At 43.1% G+C, this 18,364-nt stretch overlaps 1 protein-coding gene across 1 annotated transcript in view; it reads right to left on the bottom strand.

Moving 5' to 3' along the window:
* Positions 1-3,864: 3,864 nt before the first annotated feature.
* LOC143935729 (amine oxidase [copper-containing] 3-like) overlaps positions 3,865-18,364 on the bottom strand; it is a 30,527-nt gene continuing 16,027 nt past the window's right edge. Inside the window, exons 2-4 of the mRNA XM_077459812.1 lie at positions 16,614-16,899; positions 8,820-8,949; positions 3,865-4,228 (exon numbers count right to left, since the gene is read on the bottom strand). Coding sequence (XP_077315938.1) covers positions 3,944-4,228; positions 8,820-8,949; positions 16,614-16,899 — 701 coding nt within the window. The 3' untranslated portion in view covers positions 3,865-3,943. The remainder of the gene's footprint in view (positions 4,229-8,819; positions 8,950-16,613; positions 16,900-18,364) is intronic.

Raw genomic sequence — 18,364 nt, 5'->3', positions numbered from 1 at the left:
GTGTCCCCCTGTGTGCATGCCCCCCTGTGCTGTGTGCATGCCCCCCTGTGCTGTGTGCATGTCCTGTGTGCATGTCCCCCTGTGCTGTGTGCATGTCCCCCTGTGCTGTGTGCATGTCCCCCTGTGCTGTGTGCATGTCCCCCTGTGTGCTGTGTGCATGTCCTGTGTGCATGTCCCCCTGTGTGCTGTGTAAGTGTCCTGTGTACATTCTCCCTCCAGTGTCCCCCCCCTGTGTGTGTGTGTGCGTTCTCCCTCTGGTGTCCCCCTGTGTGTATGTTCTCTCTCCAGTGTCTCCCTGTGCAGGTTTGGCTTGAGTGTGGAGACCAAGGGGGCCCCATGATCTTCTATTGCCCGGGGGCCCCATGAGTTATCAGTCCGCCCCTGCACAGGAGCCAGCCAAGTCACCGATGTCCCCTGTAGTCCGCCGCATCCATCTTCTCAGTGGGTCTCGCAGCTCCGCCGCTGTCATTCGGCGAAGCCGCAATGACGTCACTCTTGCGCACGGGAGCCGAGACACGCGGCATTGCGCGGCATCTTCGTTATCGAGGATGCCACGCTCAGTGGGCCTTATATGGTTCTGTTTTTGATGGTATTCTCAGACATAGGTACAGGGCTTTCTCATTATTTCTATCCACTACTTCCCCCACACCCCCCTCCCTATCCCCCGATACTATGCATTTATTACTGAACCTTTTAATATCTGGTTGAAATCCAAGTTACTGATTAGAATTGGTATGTTCCTGGTCCCTTGTGGATCAGGCCCATGTTTCCTACCTTCTGATAATGATTAAAGCGGGAGTAAAACCGTTGACTTTTTTTTTTTGTTTTTTTGTTTTTTTTTGTTTTTACACCTGTAAGGGAAAAGGCATATTGAGCTAGTATGCACCGCATACTATCTCATTATGAAATACTTACCTTAGAACGAGGCGCTGGCATCTCACATAGTCCACGCCGAGGGAGCTGACATATTCCCTCGGTGTGTCTTCCAGGTATCGCGGCTCCGGCGCTGTGAGTGGCCAGAGCCGCGATGTCGTCACTCCCACACGCGTGCGGAAGTTTTCTTCCCGGCAGGGTCTGGCATCTGCTAGAATTTCAGCCGAGAATCCCCGGTGCGCATGCCCCACTGAAGTCAGCGGCGCATTGCGAGGGGAATATCTCCTAAACTGTACAGGTTTAGGAGATATTCTTTTTACCTACAGGTAAGCCTTATTATAGGCTTACCTGTAGGTCAAAGTTACAAATTTACCTATACAACCACTTTAATACTCCTTTTTTATATCAAAATACTTACCTCAGAACATCCCATTGCTAATGTTTGTTTCTTTGATGATGGTCTATATTATCTTTGTTTTCCTGTATGGACTTACAGTATCTCAAAAAAGTGAGCACGCCCCTCACATTTTTGTAACTATTTTATTATATCTTTTCATGCGACAACACTGAAGAAATAACACTTTGCTACAATGTAGTGAGTGTACAGCTTGTATAACAGTGTAAATTTGCTGTCCCCTCAAAATAACTCAACACACAGTCATTAATGTCTAAACCGCTGGCAACAAAAGTGAGTACACCCCTAAGGGAAAATGTCCAAAATTGGGACCAATTAGCCATTTTTCCTCCCCGGTGTCTTGTGACTCGTTAGTGTTACAAGGTCTCAGGTGTGAATGGGGAGCAGGTGTGCTCAATTTGGTGTTATCGCTCTCACTCTCATACTGGTCACTGGAAGTTCAACATGGCACCTCATGGCAAAGAACTTATGTCATGTACACACGATCAGAATTTCGGCCAGCAAAAGACAAATGAGAGCTTTTCATCGGAAAATGTGACCATGTGCTCCATCACAGTTTAGCTGGCCGAATTCCCGCCAGCAAAACTTTGCGAGCATGTTGCCAATTTTTCAGATGGAACAACTTTCTAACGGAAATTCTGATTGTGTGTATGCAATTCCGGCGCGCAAAAACTCACGCATGCTCAGGTTCAACTACGAGATGGAAGCTATTGGCTACTGGGTATTGAACTTCCTTTTTCTAGTCCTATCGTACATGTTGTACGTCACCGCATTCTTGAAATGCGGTGACGTACAACATGTACGATAGGAATTGGATAGGATAGGATAGGAATTGTCGGAATTTAGTGTGACTGCGTGTATGCAAGACAGCTTGAGTGAAATCCCGTCGGGAAAACCATCAGAGCTTTTTTCTGACCAAAATTCAGATCGTGTGTATGCGGCATAACACTGAGAACCAAGCGATCAAACATAGCCGATCGCTCGGTTCTCAGAGCACCCTGAGCAGAGATCTGGTGACTGTCACTCACCACTCTCTGCTCCCCCCCCCCATGCACTAACAGAAGCACTTGGCTGTTGAGGGGGTGGGAGCGGCCGGTTTAGGCTCCCAGTGATCAAGGCATGTGGGTGGATCCCAACGTCAACCAACTGCAGGCTTCAGGCTTCTGTCTGGTGAAAATGGGTCACAGGAGTGCAGAATGAACTACACTCCTGTTATCCACAGGAGATGTACAGCCAAACGAGCTTTGGCTGTACTTCTCCTTTAAGTCTAAGGGAAGAGGAATTAGGTGTAATACTTACCTTTTTCCTTGTTCCAGTACTCCCCACCACACTCTCACACTTTTCAGGTTGTGACCAGGTCCTTATGTACATTGCAGGATCATTGGTCCAGCATTATACTTGATGACATCAGAATGCGACAGCTGGCTGGAGAACCTTTCAGAAGAGATTTTGGGGAACCACTTGCACAGGTTGGAGGAAGACTGTTGGTGTAAAGAATAAGGTGAAGCAGTACAGCTATTTCTTCTAACCTTTCACCTAAAGCACACTCCTAAAATCCCCCCCCCCCCCCCCCTCCAAATGTGAAAAGATAATTTTTTGGGGCTTTTTTAAATATGATTTTTAAAAATGTTCCTACCCCAGCCCCACCATCCACAATGGAACATCGGGGAGGTTGCAAGAACCAGAAGGGACAACTGGCTTCCGATGGCATCAAGGAAGAAGACTGCGACATGGGGCTGGGCTATGGCAGTGGGGCAACATATTGAAGCAGAACAAAGCTTGATTCGCTGGGCAGGTGAGTATGTTAATTGAGGACAACTTAGCATAACAGGTTAATAAAAAGAATGGGGGTGATGTTCCACTTTAACATGCATTTAACCCAGTTTGGAAGAGGCACACTACAAGGGTAAATTATCTGTATTTCCTATAAGTCCAGCTTTAAGTACCCCAAAGCAGTGGGAATGACAGTAACCATAAACAGAGCTTTCCCAAAATGTTAAAACATCTCTGTGATTGATTGCTAATCTCAGCCACTCCAAGCATCAATTCATCAAACAAATGGAACCAAAGTTTGTGGGGCATCATTGTTGTATAGCAATTCAAACACAAAATGGTAATTTTCCCACTTTCTTAGAGCAAGATCTGCTCTTGAAGGCCCCTCTTACGCATTTGTACTTGTTTGTTACTTAAAGTAGAACTATAGGCTAAACTTTATTTTTTCCGTTTCAGCCAAAGCAAGGGAGGGTTATAACCCCTGTCAGATTTTTTTTCGCCATCTGTGTCCCATTGGGGAGACTTCCTTTCACTTGCAGTCCCATAGCCAAGCAGGAAGTGAAAGGAAATCCCTGTAAATTAAGAGAATTCCTTGGGGACCCCGAGGTCAACAGAGCGAATGTCCCCATTGGAAGATTTCCCTTCTATTACTTTTATGAGTAATTTAGGATTTTCTTTTACTTTCACTTTTAATATTAATGGTAAACAGGACAAATAGAGAGGGTGAATCTCTTTAATGGGAACAATAAAAACAGGTGTTCTAACCCCTCTCCACACTACCCAAAACTAAAACAAAAAAAGTGTTGCCTTTAGTTATACTTTAATATGTGCAGCAGATCATACATCCACTAGTTGTCACAGAACACATGTATATGCTTTGGTTTATAAATTCACAAGATTCTTAAAGCCTTCATAAGTGAAAGGAGGGATCTTGGGAACACAAGACCCTGTTTTGGACATACAAGCCATTTGGTTAACTTCACATGAACTGTAATCCTGTTCACTCTGAAAATAAACACTATCTGGAGAGTAGACAGAGGGGTCAATGTCAAAATAGTTGTAGGGCCTGAGGAAGAACCCAACACCATTTCCTGGAGTGGCAGTGTTTGGAAGGTCCTCCGAATGGGGTATATGAAGAAATCCAACTGTAATCCAAGCCACCAAATCCTGTGGAAGAGACATGTCAGTGAGAATTGTACTATACTGATAAATTCTTCATAAGATAGTGAGCAGAACCAGACTAAGGAAGTTACTGGTACTAACATTGTAGTCTTTTAGCCATTTGTATTCAAATCCATCCCGGTAAATCTCATGTTTCTCATTAAAACATAACGAATGTCTTAATGAAAACAGTATTGATTTAAAATGGAAAATTGTTAAATCTTATAGATATTTATTCCTTTAATATTCCCTCTTTCGGAACTAAAATATTAACATGTTAAAACGGAGCTTGTGGTGGTGTGGTGAGGTCCATATATACTGTCGTCCACCCCCCAACTACTTTTCTAAATTGCCTGCTAACAGTTGGTCCATAAGATACCAATTAAAAAAAATTGATAGAATTTTTTACCTACCTTACCCAAATCTTTCATGTATGGTGCCTAGGTGACCATGGCGTTAAGCTTCTTCTTCCAGCGATATCATGGAGAATACAGAGCAATCCAAATATCGTGTGAAGACATCTTTGCAATAGAATTGAGTGTCTACTCATGAGATTTAGGTTACTCATCTTTCCTTAGTGCAGAGCATGTTTTTTTTTTCTTCTTTTTTTTGCATGACCTCTTCCACAGTTATTGTACTTTTGATGGGTTTTGGATAAAGTAGAGAAGGGATAAACTCTTATCAGGTTATTTTGCCTATGTCCCATCAGGGAGGTTTCCCTTTGCCTTTACATATACTTTAGTTTATCCTGAGATATTCACTACCTTAACGGTTAAAGAGAATTTCCAGAGTGGTTAAGTCACCAGCCTGTAGTCCAATATTAGCACACATTTGGCAGTACAGTGGAACCTCGGATTGCGAGTAACGCAGTTTACGAGTGTTTCGCAATACCAGCTATTTTTATTTTAATTATGACTTGGAGCGTCTCCGAATGTTTCCATGTGTCTCTGGCGCCCCCGCATCTCTGGCCACATCTGGTACTGCATAGACAAGCAGTGGCCATGGAACGGATTATCTGAGTTTCCATTATTTCCTATGGGGAAGCTTTGGATTACAAGCCTTCTTCTGTTACAAACTATGCTCATAATCCAAGGTATTGCTGTACAGGCAATTCCCGAGTTACAAACATCCAATTTACATACCACTCATATTGACAAACAGAGGGAGACAACAGGAAGCGAGAGGAAATCTACCCGTAGGAAGGTAAATTCACTGTTGTACAAGTTATCATGGGAAAAAAAGGTCTCCACTGAAGCTTTATTACCAATTATTGTTTCTATGACAACCCAAAATGTTCTAAATCCAATTGTCACAGGGACAGAAGGGAAGTGAAATCTTCTAAACAGTGGCACAGACAGCAAAACAAACCTTACAGGGGTGTAACTGTTGGCCTTGCTAGGGGCTCTTTTTTAAAGTGATCTCTCAGAAAAATAAAGCATGAATGGATTGAGGGGGTGGGGGGTTGCTTTTAATGTTAAAAATAAATGAAATGGTGTTTTTGGTTTGTGGTGCTCAAATGCAGTGTAGTTCTGTTTAAGCCCCCGTTCACACTGGTGCGACTTAGCAAATCGCATGACAACCCTATTGCCAGCAATGGAACCGTCCATATTTAACAGTCAAGGAAGCCATGATGGTCTCTGCCAACTTGAAACTCAGTGAGAAGATGGATGTGAAAAGAAAGCTGGTTAATAAGATTTGGACAGCCAGGAGTATTCTTGAATACTGGTGCCAAACTGTCTGAGTGGTCACTGACACCTAGGCTTGTCTAAACGACTAAGTGTTAATTAGCCTACTGTTTAATGAGCTTTCTGTTTATGTTTAACCACTTGCTGAGTGCACACCGATATACGTCGGCACAATGGCAGCGGTGGGCAAATGGGCGTACCTGTACGTCCCCCTTTAATTGGCGCCACATACAGCGTGACCGTGCCTGCGGGACTGGCGGACTCGATATCCGCCGTTCTCCCGGCGATCGTGTCACAGAGCCGCAGAACAGGGAAGTACCTATGTAAACAAGGCATTTCCCCGTTCTACCTTGTGACATGACAGTGATCACTGCCCCCTTTCATCGGGAGCAGTGATCGCTGTCATGTGAGTTGTAGCCCACCCCCACAGTTAGGCTCGGTTCACACAGGGGCGACTCAGATCCGACTTGAGGTCGCCCCTAGTCGCCTCAGGTCGGACAACATTTAAAAATCAATGTAAGTGAATGAGAGCCGTCTTAATGCACGCTACTGAAGTCGCTCCGACTTCAAAAGAAGTTCCTGTACTACTTCTATCCGACTTGTAGGCGACTTGTACCCATTGATTTCAATGGAGGTCGCTTTCAAGTCGGATCTCTGTCTATACGGAGGCGACTTTGACAGAATTATTAGCTCTGAAGGGGGAACTCCATGCCAAATTTACGAAAAAAAATTGGCGTGGGTTCCCCCTCCGAGAGCATACCAGGCCCTTAGGTCTGGTATGGATTCCAAGGGGAACCCCCCTACGCCGAAAAAACGGCGTGGGGATCCCCCCCAGATCCACACCAGACCCTTATCCAAGCACGCTACCCGGCCGGCCAGGAAAGGGGGTGGGGACGAGCGGGCGGCCGAGTACTGAGCTGTACCAGGCCACGTGCCCTCAACATGGGGGTGCCTTGGGGGAGGGGGGCGTGCACCCCCCCCACCCCAAAGCACCTTGTCCCCATGTTGATGAGGACAAGGGCCTCTTCCCGACAACCCTGGCCGTTGGTTGTCGGGGTCTGCGGGCGGGGGGCTTATCGGAATCCAGGAGCCCCCTTTAATAAGGGGGCCCCCGGATACCGGCCCCCCACCCTATGTGAATGAGTATGGGGTACACTGTACCCCTACCCATTCACCTGTAAAAAAAGTAAAAAAAAAACACAACACAGGGTTAAAATAGTTTATTGCACAGCTCCGGGGGTCTTCAGTCTTCGGGGATCTTCTCGCCGGACTCCTCCGCTATCTTCTGCTAGCTCTTTTGCTAGCGGAGGAGCCCAGCTTTCTTCCTCGCCGCCGGCCTCTTCTTCCGACTTCGGGGGTCTTGTCCCCCTCTTTGGTTCTTCTGCCGGGCCACCGCTTCTTCTTATAGCTCTTTTACAGGCGGTGGCCCGGTCTTTCGTCGTCGCCACCACCGCCGCCACCTTCCGTTCTTCTCCTTCTTCTTCTTCTCCTGGAGATGTTGACTCGACGTTCTCTCCGGCCGCAATGCCAGGGACGCGCTGCGCGGCGACTTATATAGGGACAAGGGGCGGGGTCATCGGTTGATGTCACATGGGTTGATGTCATATGGTGACAGTCCCAGCATCCTCCGGAACTGTGACATCGTAAGTGGGCGGTGGCCCGGCAGAAGAACCGAAGAGGCCGACGGCGAGAAGAAAGCCGGCTCCTCCGCTAGAAAAAGAGCTAGCAGAAGATAGCGGAGGAGTCCGGCGAGAAGACCCCCGAAGACGGAAGACCCCCGAAACTGTGCAATAAACTATTTTAACCCTGTGTTGTGTACAAGTCGCCTACAAGTCGGATTGAAGTAGTACAGGAACTTCTTTTGAAGTCGGAGTGACTTCAGTAGCGTGCATTAAGACGGCTCTCATTCACTTACATTGATTTTTAAATGTTGTCCGACCTGAGGCGACTAGGGGCGACCTGAAGTCGGATCTGAGTCGCCCTTGTGTGAACCGAGCCTTAGAATCACTCCCTAGGACACACTTAACCCCTTCATAGCCCCCTAGTGTTTAGCCCCTTCCCTACCAGTGTCATTTACACAGTAATCAGTGCATTTTTTATAGCACTGATAGCTGTATAAATGACAATGGTCCCAAAATAGTGTCAAAAGTGTCCGATGTGTCTGGCATAATGTCGCAGTCATGATAAAAATCGCAGATTATCGCCATTACTAATAAAAAAAATTATAATTAAAATGCCATAAGTCTATTCCCTATTCAGCATTTGCGCAAACCAATCAATATACGCTTATTGCGATGTTTTTTTTTTTTACCAAAAATATGTAGAAGAATACATATCGGCCTAAGCTGAGGAAAAAAAGAGTTTTTTTTATATTTTTGAGGGATATTTATTATAGCAAAAAGTTAAAAATATAGCTTTTTTTTTTACAAAATTGTCACTCTTTTTTTTTGCGAAAAAAATAAAAACCGCAGAGGTGATCAAATACCACCAAAAGGACGTCAATTTTGTTTGGGATCCACGTCGCACGACCGCACAATTGTCAGTTATAGTGACACAGTGCCAAATCGCAAAAAGTGCTCTGGTCAGGAAGGGGGTAAAATCTTCCGGGGCTGAAGCGGTTAAGTTAGCTGTTCATTAAATGTACTGACATTACTGTTTACAGTTTGCATTGTTTAGGATAATGTGATTAAGCTCCTACCTGATTTTCTGTATGAATTTACAATAAAGTCAGTTCCAGTTTGCACCTAAGCTAGTGTTGTCTAGTTCTGGTGTGCAATTCTCAGCTATAATACTTGGTTCTTGGTTCCAGAGTGGAGGAAGCTGTATCTTGGTGGAGGCAGCCAGGCTAGGTGCCAGACAGTCCATCACAATCTACTTGGATAAAGTCAGCCTTTCAAATAACTTAAACTCACCTGATCTTGAATATTCTCATCATTTATGAATTCGGAGAAAGCTACACTAGGAGTCCAAGGGTCATTTTGATTGAAGATGGAACTGCTCTCAGATTCTTCTTCTTTACGCTTGGTCACTGCTAGCTTGTACCTTATTGGAAATAAACGTTTTTTTTAACATGCTTGACAATTGTTTTACAATTTTATTCAAAGTGGTTTTCAGCACTGTTTTGTAATTACTGTGCTTTTAGTCTTCACTGAATGGGCCTAGAGCAGGAAAAAATCATTGCATTACCTGTATGCTTGCATCATTTGTTCACGATGCAGATCTTGAACCTATCTAGCAGATCACTCACTATCAGTCAAGGCGTACTGTGTCATCCTAGTTTGCCGTGCTCATTGAACATCCAAGTGTAGCGCCCTTGCACTATACACTATATTACCAAAAGTATTGGGACACCTGCCTTTACACGCACATGAACTTTAACCACTTGACCACTGGGCACTTAAACACCCTTAATAACCAGACCAATTTTCAGCTTTCGGTGCTCTCACATTTTGAATGACAATTACTCAGTCATGCAACACTGGACCTATATGAAATTTTTGTCCTTTTTTTCACACAAATAGAGCTTTCTTTTGGTGGTATTTAATCACCGCTGGGTTTTTTATTTTTTGTGCTATAAAAGAAAAAATACAGAAAATTCTGTAAAAAAATGAATTTTTCTTCGTTTCTGTTATAAAATTTAGCAGATTAGTAATTTTTTCTTCATAAATTTTGGCCAAAATTTATACTACTACATATCTTTGGTAAAAATAAGTACAAATTGGTGGATATTATTTGGTCTTTGTGAAAGTTATAGAGTCCACAAGCTATGGTGCCAATATCTGAAAATTGATCACACCTGAAGTACTGACGGCCTATTTCAATTCTTGAGACCCTAACATGCCAGAAAAGTACAACTACCCCCCAAATGACCCCTTTTTGGAAAGAAGACATTCCAAGGTATTTAGTAAGAGGCATGATGAGTTTTTTGAAGTTGTCATTTTTTCCCACAATTCTTTGCAAAATCAAGATTTTTTTTACTTTTTTTTTTTTTTTTTTCACAAAATTGTCATATTATCAGTTTATTTCTCACACAGCATATGCATACCACAAATTACACCCTAAAACACATTCTGCTATTACTCCCGAGTACGGTGATACGACATGTGTGAGACTTTTACACAGTGTGGCCACATACAGAGGCCTAACATGCAGGGAGCGCCATCAGGCATTCTGGAGCACCCAGGACAATTCTGACATTTCTCTCCTACATGTAAAAATCATCATTTATTTGCTAGAAAATTACATAGAATCCCAAAACATTATATATGTTTTTTTAGCAAACACCCTGGAGAATACAATGGTGGTCGTTGCAACTTTTTATCTCGCACGGTATTTGCGCAACAATTTTTCGAATGCTTTTTTTTTTGGGAAAAAAAACTGTTTTGTGCTTAAAAAAAAAAAAACACAGTAAAGTTAGCCCAATTTTTGCATAATGTGAAAGATGAAGTTACACCGAGTAAATCGATACCTAACATGTCACTCTTCAAAATTGCACACGCTCGTGGAATGGCGCCAAACGTCGCTACTTAAAAATCCCCATAGGCGACGATTTAATTTTTTTTTTTTTTACAGAGGAGGTCTAGGGCTAGAATTATTGCTCTCGCTCTAACGTTCGCAGCGATACCTCACATGTGTGGTTTGAACACCGTTTTCATATGTGGGCGGGACTTACGTATGCGTTCGCTTGTGCATGCGAGCACATGGGGACAGGGGCACTTTAAAAAAATATATATATATTTTATTGTTCATTTTACTTTATTTATTTTAGTTTGACATTTTTTTCCCCAAAAATAAATTTTTTGATCACTTTTATTCCTATTACAAGGAATGTAAACATCCCTTGTAATAGGAATATGGCATGACAGGTCCTCTTTACAGTGAGATATGGGGTCAATAAGACCCCGCATCTCACCTCTAAGCTGGGAAGCCTGAAAAAAAAAAAAGATTCTGGATTTGATCGTATTGGCGAGTCGGTAGAAGCACCGGGGGGCGGCGGGAGGGGGGGTGTCTATGGCTGGGTATTGCAGGGTATCACCGACTATGGCTGGGTATCTCAGAGTATGGCTGGGTATCTCAGAGTATGGCGTTGCAGAGCATTGCAGGATATTGGAGGGTGTTGCAGAGCATTGCAGAGTGTTGCACGGTATTGGCAGGTGTTGCAGAGCATTGCAGAGTGTTGCAGGGTATTGGTGGGTGTTGCAGAGCATTGCAGAGTGTTGCAGGGTATTGGTGGGTGTTGCAGAGCATTGCAGAGTGTTGCAGGGTATTGGCGGGTGTTGCAGAGCGTTGCAGGGTATTGCAGAGTAATGCAGAGTAATGCAGAGTATTGCAGGGTATTGCAGGGTATTGCAGAGTATTGCAGAGCATTGCAGAGTAATGCAGAGTAATGCAGAGTATTGCAGTGTAATGTAGAGTATTGCAGAGTATTGCAGAGTATTGCAGGGTATTGCAGGGTATTGCAGAGTATTGCAGAGTATTGCAGAGTATTGCAGGGTATTGCAGAGTAATGCAGAGTAATGCAGAGTATTTCAGGGTATTGCAGAGTAATGCAGAGTAATGCAGAGTAATACAGGGTATTGCAGGGTATTGCAGAGTAATGCAGAGTAATGCAGAGTAATGCAGAGTAATGCAGGGTATTGCAGAGTATTTCAGGGTATTGCAGAGTAATGCAGAGTAATGCAGAGTAATGCAGGGTATTGCAGAGTATTTCAGGGTATTGCAGAGTAATGCAGAGTAATGGCAGGGTATTGCAGAGTATTTGCAGGGAATTCAGGGGTTAATTTTCGGTGAGCAGCGATGTGGGCACTGCAGATGCAGCCCACATCGCTGCTGACACCGATCTCTTCCCCCTCCGCTGTTCCGATCGGTACAGAGAGGGGGAGGGAGGAACCGGCGTCATAACATGACGCCGGTTTGTTTACAAGTGATCACTCCGTCATTTGACGGAGCGATCACGTGGTAAACGGCCGCTATGATTGCCCGTTTACCGTGATCCGTGATGCGCCGGGTCCTGTGGACCCGGCGGTCACGGATGCTCTCGAGTGCGCGCCCCAGGGGGCGCGCGAGAGCGGAATTCTGGGAGGACGTCATATGACGGCCTCCCAGAGTTAAAAAACCGCCCTGTAGCCGTCATTTGGCTATAGGGCGGTTATTAAGTGGTTAATGGCATCCCAGTCTTAGTCCGTAGGGTTCAATATTGAGTTGGCCCACCCTTTGCAGCTATAACAGCTTCAACTCTTCTGGGAAGGCTGCCCACAAGGTTTAGGAGTGTATCTACAGAATGTTTGACCATTCTTCCAGAAGCGCATTTGTGAGGTTAGGCACTGATGTGGACGAGAAGGCCTGGCACGCAGTCTCTGCTCTAATTCATCCCAAAGGTGTTCTATCAAGTTGAGATCAGGACTATGTACGGGCCAATTAAGTTCCTCCACCCCAAACATACTCATCCATGTCTTTATGGACCTTGCTTTGTGCACTGGTGTGCACTCATGTTTGAACAGGAAGGGGACATCCCCAAACTGATCTTACACAGTAGAGAGCATGAAATTGTCCAAAATATCTTGGTATGCTGATGCCTTAAGGCTATTTTCCATCTGAGCACCTGTGCCGTTAGTGCTAAAGCACTGCTCATTTTAGCGGAGCTTTCGCAGCATTTTTGGGGAGTTTTTTACCCAAACAAATTGTGTTTTGCAGCGCTTTCAAATTACTTTTTGGTGCTTTGAGAGCTCTGCCCATTCATTGCAATGGGCAGGGCATTTTGGGAGCACTATTTACAGAGCTCCCAAATCGCCCCAAAGATGCTGCTTGCAGGACTTTTTGTAATGTCACACAAGCGCACCGCCCCAGTGTGAAAAGACACTGAATTGGAGGTGGTTTTCAGGTGCTTTCAGAGGCTATTTCTAGTGCGAAAATGCCTTAAAACTGCCTCAGTGTGAAAGTAGCCAAAGAGTTCCCTTCACTGAAACTAAGGGGCCAAACCCAACCCCTGAAAAACAACCCCACACCATATTCTCCCCTCCACCAAATGATTTGGACCAGTGTACACAGCAAGGTGCATAAAGACATAAAGAAGTGAGTTTGGGGTGGAGGAACTTGAGTGGCCTGCGGAGTCCTGCCCTTAACCTGATCAAACACCTTTGGTATGAATAAGAACTAAGATTGCGAGCCAGGCCTTCTTGTCCAACATAAGTGCCTGACCTCACAAATGCGTTTTCTGGAAGAATGGTCAAACATTCCCATAGACACACTCCTAAACCTTGTGGACAGCCTTCCTAGAGAAGTGCTAATATAGCTGCAAAGGGTGGGCCAACTCAATATTGAACCCTACTTCTTGTTGAGAAGGGTATCATTACTGTTATAAAGAGTATCTTGATATATTTTGTTGTATGTATACAATTGCAATAAAGTATATTATCTATTATATACGGACTAAGACTGGGATGCCAACACTTTTGGTAATATATTGTACCAATGTATTGAAACTCCTGCACTGGCTATTGTTTAAACTACTATGTATTCATAGTACCAATGTCTATTGCCTAAACATCTGTGCAACAGTAAGATAATCCTATGTGAACAGTTCACTAAGGATTTTTACAAAAACGTTATTAAAGTGGCCTTAAATGATAAGAGTTAGGCTTTTCGGTACAGGCTAAACTTGGCCCATTCCTTCTGTAATAATTATTTATGTAGGGTCTCACAGGACAGATAAAGTATTCCAATAATGTGTATTGTTTTCAACATGAAGACGTGACTTGTCTTGTGGCCTGTGGGAAAACAGGTTTCAGAGAGAGCCATGCAGATGCGCACGTGGGATATCACTGCAGGATACTCTGACTGTCATTGGATGCTTTCCTTTAAAAAAAAAAAAAAAAAAAAAAGTCCAAGTATAAAGATAATGAAAAATATTACAAATATTAAAATGTTATAGTAGAATCTTACCGAGAAATAAAAAAAATAAAAAAAAGTGATTTTTACCAAGATGCAAGTTACTTTTATAAGTATAAAAATAAATATAAAAAAAATATAAAAAAAAAAGTATTTAGCCCACAGCCCCCTCCAAAAGACACAGCGACAGTGGGTTCTGTCACAACGCACTTTTAGGGCAATAAAATATTTTTTATGCTCCTTAGTGAGCAGCTTATTGTAAAAATGTTCATTATAAATATTATGAACCTAAAGTTTTTTACAAACTTCTGGTAACCGGAAGCTCCGGAAGTTTATTTGAGGTTAGGTATAAAATAATTAGTCAAAATTAAAGCTCAAACTTTATATTGCTGAACTAAGATGAATTGGTCTATCCTATAGCTCCATGTCGGTAAGATAGTCAATCAAAATCAGAATTCTGAAGTTGAGGCCCTAAGGTGTTATTCTGTGTTATAGGTGTTATAGAATTTGGATTCTGTTCGGGACACACTGTTTTATATAATTACCACCTCTGGGGTTTCCTTGTAATATTTGAAGTGAAGGGAAATTGGTACCACTTTTCTTATGAACTTGTCTGTAGTGATCATAAAATGGGTGTTTTTTTTTTCTTCCGTTTCATAACCCCATATATGTGTTTTCTCCTTTTCGTGATGCCACATATGTGCATTCTCATTTTTTTTTAACACCCTTTATGTTCTACCCACATTGTTTTTTTTTTTTTTTAAACCTCCTTTTAAATCCATCATAGTACCATCTTGTGTTCTTATCTTCTCTTTAATAGTAGGGCTTGCTGGTAAAGTCTGTGTAAATTTATTGGAGCCTGTGCGCAGCCGTCAACGTGCATCGCAAACTCATAGGAACTTCTATAGAATATGATATTCTTTAGTAAATCAGCTCCAATTCCTTATAATATACATTATTATTGTGTCACACAATGGCTTTGGAATGTTTCAACATCCTGAAGTGGTTAGGGTTGTCTGATCCATAAGTTTAAATAATTTTGCTAAAATATTGTAACTATCAAAAGATACATTTAGAAAAATGTAAGACCAAGGGGTCTATTTATCAATGTTTTTATCACTAAATCACCCAACTTTCACCCAATATTCACATTTTTTTTTATATAGGCTTTGATTAAAAAATGTGTGATCCATGGATGAAAGATGTGTGAACTTTGGGTGAAAACATTGCTAAATAGACCCCTATGTGCCCTTTCATAGGGGATACACCCTACCACTCCTCCAGCCCTAGCAGTCTTTCTTCATACTGTATATTACAGATAGGTGTAAACACACTAAAATGTAACAGCTAAGGCATGTGGCAATCCATGGCTTTATATACATTCTTTCAGGGCCAAATAAAGAGCATTGTGTTAAGAAAAATACATTATCTTTGAATGGGTTGCCAATCTATAAATGGATGCGAGTTATTGTCTTCAACAAAGCATACCAGGCATGTGCGTTTCTAGTGTCCTGTAGTGTTGGTGCATCATTAGCAACTTTATTAGTGCATTGGGATGGCATTTAAAATGATTGTAAAGTGCTGCACAAACTGTCAGAGCTATATAAATCCTGTATAATAATAATAATTGACATTGTACCACAGTGTACGGCAGGTGCAGTCTTCACAGACAATACAACTTGACATAAGTGTGGATTTCAATTAAAAGAGAGAACTTTCTGTAACCAGAATTAATGTGGGGATAAACGGTGCTAAGGTAAGCTACACGTTAGGCTTCCCACAGATGGGCACACATGAGAGAGAAATGAGAAACACTGGATAAGGGGGCCTGAATGCCAGTGACCCTTTAAAGTCATATGACTAATTTCTCTAGCTAGGGGGTGGTTTTTGGGGCTATAGCCCCGAATCTGGGGCCCGCAGAGACGGCTGCACCGAAGAGTGGGCAGGCAGCATGGGAGAGCCGGGCAGGGGAGAGAGCAGAGAGATTACATCATCTCTCACTGTCCACCCTGCATCACTGCTGTTCTGCTTTCCCTGCGCAGCCGCAGGGAGCAGAGAGATGACATCATCTCTCACTACCCGCCCTCTCTCTGGTGAACCTGAGGTAAGGAGGGGCTCTCTGGGAACCCTGATGTAAGTGGGGGGCTCTCTGGGGACCCTGATGTAAAGGGGGCTCTCTGGGGACCCTGGCTTAATGGGCGGCTCTCTGGGGACCCTGATTTAATGGAGGTGACTCTCTGGGGACCCTAATGTAATTGGGAGGGGGCTCTCTGCGGACCCTGATGTAAGTGGGGGGCTCTCTGGGGACCCTGATGTAAGGGGGGCTCTCTGGGGACCCTGATTTAATAGGGGGCTCTCTGGGGACCCTGATGTAAGGGGGCTCTCTGGGGACCCGGATGTGATAATAATATATGTCATTTTATATATATATATATATATATATATATATATATATATATATATATATATATATATATTTTACACACACGTATATTATATACATGTGTATGCCCGCCCAAGCGTATGACTTTCTTTACTTCGCTGCTATGTGCTCTAGCCCCAGATCTTTTGTAGACCTAGCAACACCCCTTGCTGATTCCCTAATTTTTCTGATCTAGGGAGATAAGTTATTCAGGCTGGACACATCTACATGCATATATTCAGGCAAAAATCTTAAATAGATCGACTCCTCTTGAACAGTACATGGAGTGAAATTGGTCCGGTTCCTGCTGAACCAGCTGAACTTTGATCCACGCAAGGCCAGCTTTAGGTTGATCATATCTGATTTCATCATTGATTTGCTCACCACTATTCCTTACCTGGCCCATCCTATTGCATTTTCCACAGGACTTTCTTTTGGCAAAGGTTCCCCGGCAAAGCTCACTATCTGGATTCTGTAGGAACGAGGGTGACCCCATTTGTTTGTGGAATTACTGGCAATATGGATATACCGGGGCATCTTGGCATCCTGCTCAAATGCAGCTTTATTTTCAGTCTCCAGAGTATTCCGCACCACCTTTGGCCTCTGTATCTTGACATCTGTCTGCCACGGAATGTTTAAGGGATTAAACTGCATATCTTGGGTCATAACAGAATTAGCGATGCCTATAAAAAAACATATTGTATACATTATAGAAACAGAAAGGTGCTTATTTACTGTATGAACCTATGCACTGTATATGTATTTATTTGTCCGAAGTTCAATTGAACCCTCTTAATTTACTGTAATGCAACCAGGCTGTTTATACATGTAGCAGAAAAAATTTGGAGAAATTACTGCGCTAAACCAAAATGTGGCAAAAAAAAAAAGCTGCTAACGCGAAACAGACAAAGTTCAAACAAAATAATAAAAATAGTAATAAACTGCAATAATAAATCGTGCCAAAACATAAAAATATGTTGTAAATATGTAAATTGAAAGCCCAATGTTCACACGTGTGAACAAGAGAACGTGAAAGCTCAAATATAAAGAAAACGACTGAAAAAATGTGTCCATCTAATACGTGACTTGTGAGTCCTCGATAAAAGTGATAGTGGTATAAATAATCTGTGACTGGCTGTGAAACTGTTGAAACAAGGAAATCATCTATCAAAGGAGTATGGGTGGGTACTCTTACTGAATAAGGTGGACCCACTTAACAGTGGTAGTGGTCAATCAGGCTTGTGTAGGCCGTATGCCTCAGGGTTAAGAGTTGTCAGAAAGTAGGTCACTCCACATGGGATGGTCCCACTCCTTGACAGTAGTAATCCAGCCGAAGTTCCTGAAAGCAAATGGCTCTCAAAGAAGCATGGAACCTCCACCCAATAGGGGAGCTGTCTGGAGGTCAATGGTGTATACAAGATAGGCTCAATCAAACCGAGGTGGAGATAAAAATGGAGAAGCTCCATATGCAATGTGGGGAACAAGCGACGCAAGCCCAACGGACTTCAACTGGGGCTTCAACGGAGTGAATACAAAGAAGGGCAGCAAAGCTAATAAAGGGTCTGGAGGATATTAGTTATGAGGAAAGGTTGCGATCACTGAACTTATTCTCTCTGGGAAGAGACGCTTGAGAGGGGATATGATTTCAATTTACAAATACCATACTGGTGACCCCACAATAGGGATACAACTTTTTCGCAGAAAGGAAAAAGACATGTGGCCACTCATTAAAATTTGAATAAAAGAGGCTTAACCTTAAACTACGTAGAGGGCTCTTCACTGTAAGAGCAGCAAGGATGTGGAATTCCCTTCCACAGGCGCTGGTCTCAGTGGGGTTTCTAAAACTATTAGATAAGCACCTGAACGACCACAACATATAGGGATATACAATGTAATACTGACATATAATCACACACATAGGTTGAACTTGATGGACTTGTGTCTTTTTTTCAACCTCATCTACTATGTAACTATGTAAGACAAGGGCAAAACAAGGACAGATTAGGAGTATATGGGGTATCTCAGCCAATGGGCGGGGTTTTCTTGAATCCCTTGGCCTGCTGGGAGAACCTATATATTTGAGTGGAGTCAGGTGATTGCTGTTCTGTGCCACCTGGACGACTGTCTGAGTGGAACTGTGTTGTACTG

This window comes from Lithobates pipiens, unplaced genomic scaffold (assembly GCF_037356315.1).
Source record: "Lithobates pipiens isolate NorthernLeopardFrog02 unplaced genomic scaffold, aLitPip1_a1.2 Scaffold_28, whole genome shotgun sequence".
Taxonomy (NCBI): domain Eukaryota; kingdom Metazoa; phylum Chordata; class Amphibia; order Anura; family Ranidae; genus Lithobates; species Lithobates pipiens.
This window is presented reverse-complemented; position numbering and strand designations above follow the sequence as displayed.